General features: G+C 31.5%; 1 protein-coding gene across 1 annotated transcript; it reads right to left on the minus strand.

The window, feature by feature from the left end:
• Positions 1-6,805: 6,805 nt before the first annotated feature.
• On the minus strand, positions 6,806-7,294 carry LOC142624968 (uncharacterized). The gene has a single exon (XM_075798686.1). The coding sequence runs from the start codon at positions 7,292-7,294 to the stop codon at positions 6,806-6,808; it is 489 nt and encodes a 162-aa protein (XP_075654801.1).
• Between the last annotated feature and the right edge of the window lie 2,463 nt (positions 7,295-9,757).

Genomic DNA, 9,757 nt, shown 5'->3' on the forward strand with positions numbered 1-9,757 from the left:
GTTCCCTAGTAGATCAATATATTTACATTTTCTACATTATAATTTCAATGGTACTTACCACTGAAAGTAGGTAAATGCTCAACTTACCAGCTAAAGCTTGATGGTATATATTTTGTATCTTAGGTTGATTTATAAAATTGATGATGTCTTATTTTTTTCAATTTTAAAAAGATGTGATGTTTTGAAATATCATGCATTGAAAAAAACGAGATTTTAAAGAGCTGTTTTAAAAAATTGTACATTGATAAAATGCGGTTTCAAAACAATATGTCTAAGGGATATGATTCTTCTAATGTTCCTATAACTCGAGTAGGTTTAATTATTTTGTTTGATTGATTTGTTTGAACTGTTATTTATTTATTTATATTTAAAAAATGCAAAGCATAGAAATAAAAATGACTTAGTAGGACCATATATACACAAAAAAGTTATTTGTTTTAATGGAGTCAATTTCACATTGAAGTCAGGATGGTCATAGGACCCTTCTGACCTAGAAAAAAAATATTATTATATCTAAATTTTTAATTTTTTTTTGATTTTTTTACCTTAAGAAAAATTATGACCACCCTAAATATTTTGGGCCCAGCATAATTAAACTTTGGACAAAATTTGATAACAAAAATAGTTGTAGACTTGGTTATAGACTAAAGCTATTTTTATTGGACGTGAATTTTGATAAATCTATCATTGCATTACATTTTTTTCTTATATCCTTCATGCTTACAAAATTTCAATAAGATAAAAAATTAATAGCTATGTCATCAATTAAATATTTAAATTTTGAGTTTTTGTAATTTAAAATTATACATAAAAATAAGTTTATAAATTGAATAGTAAATAACAACCAATTAACATAAAATTTAACTTAATAACTTTTTAAAAATATAAAAAACATTTAATTTAACGTGTTTTTTTTAACCTACTACCTCACTTTTTGCTCTTTTCTTTATTTAATCAGCCTGTGAATCTCAATACAAATTTTGAAACTTGTGGTCAGTTATGGAAGTGTAAAGGACAAGGCTTTACGTACGTTCACTTTTCACCCATTCAAATGGTCACCGACTCACGTGGCCTGTGGAGTATATTTTTTTCCTTTAACTTGGTAATAGTACAATTCTGATCTTTATAATACAAAAAAAAAAAAGTACAATAGAGTATATATCACAATTTCACATAAAAATAATTTTAAAAAAATTTCTAAATTAATATTTTTACGAAAATTTTTAAACATTTTTCTATATATAAATACTATATTATTATAAACTATACATATTATACTTATAATACAAGAGTATTAACTTTATTTTAAAAAAATTGTATTCTTATTATTAATATGGAATTAACGATAATTTTGAAACAATATATCATATATGGATAAATATTATTACCAAGTTGTCATTTTTCAAATACCATCCAAGAAAATAGTCAACAAAAAGGCCAACAAAGAAATTATTAAATAAAAAAGTAATAAGGTTCATGGATGCATTTAAATTATAAATTAGTGAGAAACCATGCATTGCACTGAAAAGTTTAACACAAGATTTCTTAACTTTTTTTAAAAATCTAAATATGAAATTTGTTTTTACATAAATTATAGATTATAGTATTTTTTAAGAGATAATTTTTAATTTATGACATCCAGTACTTCTAATGATTGCTTTTTCTAATCAAACCAAGACACCAATTGATTTTAGTATAGATGGGGAGCGAACCCTAAAATTTCTTATTCGATGACAAGCAACTTTACCAATTGAACTAATAAAAACTCACGTTATAGATTATAGATTATAGGCGGAAATGTACTTTTCGTCTCCACATTTTTCCCCGATTCCCATTTTGGTCCTTACATTTTATTTTTACTATATTTTTCCATTTTTAGAAAAAAACCGTCCATTTTAGTCATTTATGTCAATGCCCTAACAGCAAAATCTTAGGTGGCAAACGAAACTATTAAAATAATAATAAAAAATTATTTTGGTATTAAAAAATGGCACATCATCATCTAAATTTAAAAAATTAATTTATTAATTTTAACTAAATAAAAAAAATTAAAAATAGAATTAAAAACCAAAAATCACATGAATTGAAATCTAAGTGTGTCTTGAACAAGAATAACAAGAACACAAACCCAAATTTAAGAACAAGAAGAACATTTGCCTTTATTTGACATTTTTTCTTAGAAAAAAACACAAAATTAATCATTCACAAACCCAAAAAATTAAAATAAAACCAACACAACACTCCTACTCTCTCTCTCTCTCTCTCTCTCTCTTAACTGCTTAGACTCTTTCTTTTCTTCTATTTTCTTCTCTCTATATACAATAGTTATCTGAATCTGTAAAATTGAAATCAAACATATAATATATATACAGAAAACCCGATGAATAAAAAAAACCCAGAAAAACCTAATCTGATTTGAGCAACAACCCAAAAAAACCCAACCGTGTCTACATCCTCGACCTTACTCCCACTCCTTCCTCCCCTTTCGTAGAACTCGCCTTCTTCGACACTGTCTACAACGATTCTCTCTTTTTCGCTGCCATAGCTGATGGCTCTCTCAAGATCTACAATCTATCTCTTCCCACAATCTCCAACCCAATCCGCTCCCTCCACGAACACTCTCGCAAGGTCCAGTCCGTCGACTACAACCCCGTTCACCGCTACTCCTTCATCTCCTCGTTGTGGGATGACTCCACCATTAATGCCCATTTCCGTTCACCAATGAGAGAGAGAGAGAGAGAGAGAGAGAGAGAGAGAGAGAGAGAGAGAGAGAGAGAGAGAGAGAGAGAGAGAGAGAGAGAGAGAGAGAGTCTGAAATTGCATTTTGAAGAAAGATAGCTTGAGAGAGTTTGAACTGGTTTGGGATTTTTTTTTTTGGTTGATAATACTGGGTTGGGATTTTGATTTGGGTTTGTGGGTTTCAAATTTGTGTCTATATTCAATGTCTATTTTTTTAATGTGTTTGTTCGCCAAGAAAGTTTTAATTTGCCAAGAAAAGTTTTAACTTTGTGAGTTAAAATTAGGTTTGTGTTCTTGTTGTTCTTTTTCAAGACACACTTAAATCTCAATTCATATGATTTTTCTTTTTAATTTTTTTATTTAGTTAAAATTAATAAATTAATTTTTTAAAATTTAAATACTGAAGTTGTATTTTTTAATGCTAAAATAAAATTTATTATTATTATTTTGATAGTTCCATTTGCCACATAGGAATTTACCGTTAGGGCACTGACAGAAATGACTATAATGGATGGCGTTTTTCTAAAAAGTACTAAATGTGATAAAAATATAATGTAAGGACCAAAATGAGAACCGGGACAAAATATAGGGACGAAAAGTGCATTTCCACCTAGATTATATACCAATACAATTTACAATGACTTTTCACATTAAGCAGAAAGCACTCTCCCATTGGGAAAATCTATTTATTGCAAAAGTAAAAGTATTGCAATAGTTGCATATAATTATCACAATTAGACTCAGGGATAAAAAAAACAAAGCACAATTATAACTGGTATAATATTTTTGAATGAATTTAGAACAAAACTTAGGTTACAATAATTTAATTGCTATTTTATAAACAAGAACCACAAAAATAATTTAGAAGTTTTATCTAGAAAGAAATAAAATGGAAACTATGCATTGTTTTCAAGAATCCCACCCAAGTTGCATTTTTATTTTTTTGAAAGACACGGTAATACTTAGGGGTGGCAATTCGTATCGTATCGTGACAATTGTATAGGTCAACACTAACTTGACATATTTATTAAACCGGTCAAGATTCCTCAATCCTAACATGACTCATTTATTAAATGGGCCAATCGAGTCGACCTATTTATCAGATTTTATCAAAATAAGAAAAATTGTATTAACCAAATTGAATTATGAAAAAAAAAAATTTATATAAAATTCAAAACTAAAAAGTAACTACATCAAAAATAATAATTCAAAATTAAGGCATATCTCAATATCACAAATAATCAATCATAATATGTCAAAGAAAATAAAACATAACAACTAATAAGTTTATATACCTAGAATTTGAAGGGTATATTGGTAAATTTTTATTTAATTAAACGGAATAGTTTCCATGGATTAGACAATAATCCAACCTGTTTATTAAACGGGTTAGTCATGTCAACTGGAATATGACACTAACCCATTAAGCCTCAACCTATAACCTGTTGATTTCGTGTTATGTCGTGTCATGGGTTGTGTCTAATTTTGCCACCTCTAGTAATACCCATAATGGTCTTTTAGGAATAATCAATACTCTGTACAAAAAAATAAATGAAATACTTCTTAATTAAACCACAATTCTTTTAATATAAAAAATTGAATGATAAGTATAAGAAATAACTGATTAAGCATATACTAAGTTGCAATTAAAAAAAGAAAAGTATATAATGAGAATTTATAGTGATGGTGCTAAAATTTTATCTTTTAAAAATACAAACAGTTATTTTTTATTTATTTTACTATCTCACTTTACAATACATTCAATATCAAATGTTCTATTTTAGCATACAACACATTAAAATAATATAAACATCAAAGAAATTAACATTTTCTAAAAAAAATGAGTCATTTATTATATATATATATATATATATATATATATATATATATATATTTATGGAAAATTATTTCATTTTCCTTTGTTTGGTAATGTCCTTAAAAATGAAATTGAGTTGTTTTTAATAGTTTCTGAATTGCCTCTTAACTTTCTTTATTTAGAGTGGCATGTGATAGAGTTCTTTTCTAGAAATTTTAGTGAAAAACAATTTCTAAAAAATAAGTTATAATTTTAATAGTATTAGGTACATGTTAAAAACATTGAGCTATGTTGTACAAGCACGTTTATTAGCCAACTTTTATTATTATTACTCCATCCGTTTCAGTTTGTTTGTCCTTTATTCCATTTTGGGATGTCCCAAAATATTGTCCTATTTCTAAAAATAAAAGTTATTAGTTTACTAATGTTCCTATTATACCCCTACTTTATTTTCAAAACTATTTGAAAAAAAAAACTAACAAATATTTAAAAAATAATCTAATTGGGGCATCTTTTTAATTGCCTCATTAAGAATAACTCTTTTTTAAAAAAAGCTGATAAATTTATTTCAGGGTAGTTTTGTAAACTTATACATTTTTATAAGGTAGACAAGACAATAAATGATGTTCCCTTAAAAAATTTGACTTTTCAAACATGACAAATAAATTGGGACGGAGGAAGTATTTTTTTTTTTTGAAGCCGCCAACTTTTATTATTATAACAACATTACTTATGCTAATATACGATTAAAAAATAATACTCAAAATTTCTATTAAACTCCTAGAGATCTTTGATTATTAAGAGTAGTTTTTCTAAAATTTTTGAAATAGTACATTTAAGGTTAAAAACTAAAAATGTTGTTTTTCTACGTGACATGAAGAGAATAAAAAAACAACAAAGAGTAATGTTAGGTATTCAGATCTATAAACTATTTTTAAATGTTTTCACAATCTATTGATGTGAGTGGTTTATTTTTTTTGCTTATAAAAAACTAGTCACCACATCAACAGTTTATAAAAAAATTTCTATCTTTAGTATTTTTCAACAAAAGGTCACATATTTTGGTTGTTAGTTGAGCAATATTTTGGGAGGTGTGGTGAAGTAATAACTTGTACGTACCTATTTTTCGTAAAAAGGTAAAGCTACGTACTTACAGCAAATTAAATAGTATACGTTTGATTCTAAATTAAAAGACGAACTTATTTTACTATAAAAAATACTGAAGGTTGCTCTCAGATTAATAGTTAATAGTCTATTTAAAGAAATTTTTTATAAGAAAAAAAAACAATTAATGTTTTGACAACTTTTTTTCATTTTTCATAAAAGTTGTGTCAAAACTTTCCTAAAATAGATTGTTAACCATTGCCCTAAAGGTACTCGTTAGAATGACTCTTTTACTATTCAGCTTATTTTTGCTACTATTCATGGCCCCACTGCACTTTTTGGTACTATTTATGGATCACACTATACTATTTCAATTAACTTTTACTTTTATCTACGGTACTTTTAGCAAAAAATTTTTAGTTTCAGCAAAATAAGTGAATCACAAATAAACCCTAATGAAATATTTAACAATTCATTACTCTCTTATAACTCGAGTTCATAAAACTCAAATTTTACATGTAATCCAAGTTCTGCCCAATCAAGTTTCTTAAAAATGTGTCATGGTGGCACCGCTAATCTAGCATTTTTAAATTAAAAGTTCCAAAAAATATTTTTATTTTTATTTTTATTTTTTGGTTATTTGGTTTTTCAAAACTTTAATTGATTCATCCCCGTCAATGTCAGGAGTCAATGTTGGGGTCAATGATGGTGGAGAAATGTTAGGAATACATAATTTTTCACAATTTTGTGCCACAACTCATCACGTGTGTGTTCTGATGGATAGATGTGTGTCCTCACATGGCTCACTATCACACCTTTACCAATTATAATTTGCCACGTAACAAATTGTGGCACAAATATGTGAAAAATTATGTATTCCTAGCATTACTCCACCGCCATTGACCCCAACATTGACTCCTGACATTGACGGGGTTGAATTAATCAAAGTTTTGAAAAACCAAAATTGCCCATGTATTGTCCCTAGCAAATTGAACAATAATTGCCTGCGTATTGTCCCTATATATATATATATATATATATATATTTTTTTTTTGAAAGGAAACTTTGATATATTTCACCAAAGAAAATGAAAATGAAATACAAGCAGAGAGAAAGCCAAAGAAACAAGAAATACCAAAAGGGCCTTTAACACTTAGACCGATCAAGCAGAAGAGTTTGCTGCAGAAAAGGAGAGTCTATCCCGAACCAAGTTTGAGAGGTTTCTGCAGATCTGGTTACCTTGGCTAAATCGTGCGCAACTCTGTTGTAGTCTCTTTTCAGATGTCTTGCATTCCAGCTACTGAAGGAATCTAACGTGGCAAGAGAGCCTTGTATAATGGGGCCAATGTCTCCAAAGCCTAATTTTGAAACTAAGGCTTGGACAACAACAGTAGAGTCAGATTCTAAAATTACATTTGACAGCTTCAATTCACAAGCCAACACAACCCCTTCTTTAATGGCAAAAGCTTCAGTTACTTCCGCTGAGTAGGTAGCAGGTAGAAATTTCCCTCGTGCTGCAACCACACAACCTCTGCAGTCCCTAATTACAACTCCAACACTAAAAGGCTTTCCATTCTCTAATGTTTCTCCATCTCCATTAATCTTATATATATATTTGGAGGAGGAGCTGCCCATCCCACCTCAAGAGACTGTTGACTAAGAAGAGTTGCTGAGATGGCCCCCCTGAAATCACTCATTAATCTTTGAGCATATCCCTAAATTTGCGCTGATGGAAGCTCCACAGCCTCATGAACTACCTGGTTAAGGTTGTACCATATGGACCAAGCAGTGACAAAAAATAACTTCAAGTCATGAGAGGTGCCCTTCTCCAAGATTTGCATTGCAACATCTATGAAAGCATGGTTTTCAACCAACAAGCTTATAGGATAGGTTTGCCAATGCCACCATACTTCCCAGATTTTTTCACAGAAAATCAAGGCATGTTGGGTGCTTTCAGGGGCTTTTCCACATAAGGGGCACAAAGCATCAGTCCCGATTCCCCAATTGCTCAGGTTTACACATGTTGGTTGGCCATTTATACATGCTCTCCATGAAAATTTTTTGACTTTGGGGGGAATCTTAAGTTGCCACATTTTTTTCCATAACGGGGTTCTGTAGTCCCCATTAGAGAGCTTTCACCCCTCTCTATCTTGTCAGTTAGCAGAATGGCGACATAATAAGCACTTTTGACCGAGAAGACACCTCGCCTATTTCCAACCGAAACAATTTTATACTCCGGGAGGGAATAGCTTAATGGAATTTGGAGGATGGTGTCTGCCTCAAAGGGAAGAAAGAGGGCCTGCACCAGATCAATTTTCTAATCTTCATCAATAAGTGAGGAGACCATGGGGAAATCATCAAAAGTATGTGGGGGTGAGCATACTCTGTATGTGGTTGGTGTGGGTAGCCATTTGTCCTGCCAAATGTGGATTAACTTTCCATTACCCACATTCCATCTTGTAACTCTCCTAATGACTTCCAAACTGCTGTGAATACTTCGCCAAGCATAAGATGGGTTGCTCCCTAATTTTGCTCCTAAGACATCTCCATTAGGATAATACTTGGCTTTGTATATACGAGCCACAAGTGAGCTTTTATTTGTGAGGAGTCGCCATCCTTGTTTAGCTAACATTGCAAGATTGAAAGCTTGTAGATTTCGAAACCCCATACCACCCTCTAACTTTGACGTACACATTCTTTTCCACCCAACCCAAGCTATTTTTGCTTCTTCACCTTTCTGCTCCCACCAGAAATTTCTAGTCATCCTTTCCAAGTCTTCACATAATCCCTTTGGTAAAAGGAAGCAACTCATTGTATACGTTAGGATCGCTTGTGCAACCGCCTTGATTAGGATTTCCTTACCACCCAAAGACAACATTTTTTCCTTCCAACCCGATAGTTTCTTAGCCACCTTTTCTTTGATTTCTGCAAAAACTTGAATCTTGGATTTTCCAATCACAGATGGGAGGCCAAGGTATTTACCATGCCTGGAGTCCTGCATAGGGCCAAGAATGCTAAGAACTTCACCCATTTTCTCACTGGTTGTGTTCTGGCTAAAGAAAACTGATGATTTATCTGCATTAATTTTCTGCCCCGATGCTGCTTCATAGTGCTCTAGTATTTCTACAAGTTTGTGACGTTCTTGGCTATCTGCGTTACTGAACAAAAGTCTGTCATCAGCAAAGAACAGATGAGTGACTTTTGGACAGCCCCTGCAAATAGAGATACCACTGAGCCCATTTTTGTTATTAGCATCCACAATAAGAGCTGAAAAAGCTTTAGTGCATAAGAGAAATAGATAGGATGATTGGGGGTCACCCTGCCGTAGTCCCCTAGATGGAATTCTGTTGCCATGTACTTCCCCATTGATTAGGACCGAGTAGGAAATAGTTGAGATACATTTCATGATCCAAGCAATCCATTTTTCATGCAAACCCAGCTTCTTCATTACTTTTTCCACAAAAACCCACTCTACTCTGTCGTAGGCTTTGCTCATGTTTAGTTTAATCACCATATAGCTTTCTTTGCCTTCCTTCTTGTGCTCTAGATAGTGCATTACTTCAAAAGCAACAAGGATATTATCCGTAATCAACCGTTCTGATAAAAAGATACTCTGATTTTTTGAAATAATCTTAGGAAGCACTGCTTTGAGACGATTAGCCAGCACCTTGAAATCAACTTGTAAGTAACATTGCTAAGGCTAATAGGATGAAATTCCTTCATTCTAGTGGGGTTTTTAATTTTTGGCACCAGGGTTATATTTGTTTTATTAATCTCATCCATAGGCATATTAGAGTTCAGCACATTGAGCACCATTTTAGTAACATTTGAGCCAACAACATTCCAGAATTTTTGGAAAATTATAGCAGACATACCATCCGGTTTGGGGGCTTTTGTTGGATGCATCTGTTGGAGACCTGATCTGACCTCTTCTGCTGTGAACGCCTTGATGAGGTTCTCGTTCATATCATAGGTTACCTTAGGATGGATAAGGCTGGTCACTTCTTTAACTCGACTAGGACGTATGGTGGTGTAGATGTCCTTAAAGTATGATATGGTAGTGGTTGCTATGCTGGCTCTATCATCACACCAAGTTCC

The sequence above is a fragment of the Castanea sativa genome, chromosome 2 (assembly GCF_040712315.1).
Source record: "Castanea sativa cultivar Marrone di Chiusa Pesio chromosome 2, ASM4071231v1".
Taxonomy (NCBI): Eukaryota; Viridiplantae; Streptophyta; class Magnoliopsida; order Fagales; family Fagaceae; genus Castanea; species Castanea sativa.

Excerpts from the sequence above, each read along its gene's own strand:
- LOC142624968 (XM_075798686.1), bottom strand. The coding sequence starts at position 7,294 with ATGGGCAGCTCCTCCTCCAAATATATATATAAGATTAATGGAGATGGA.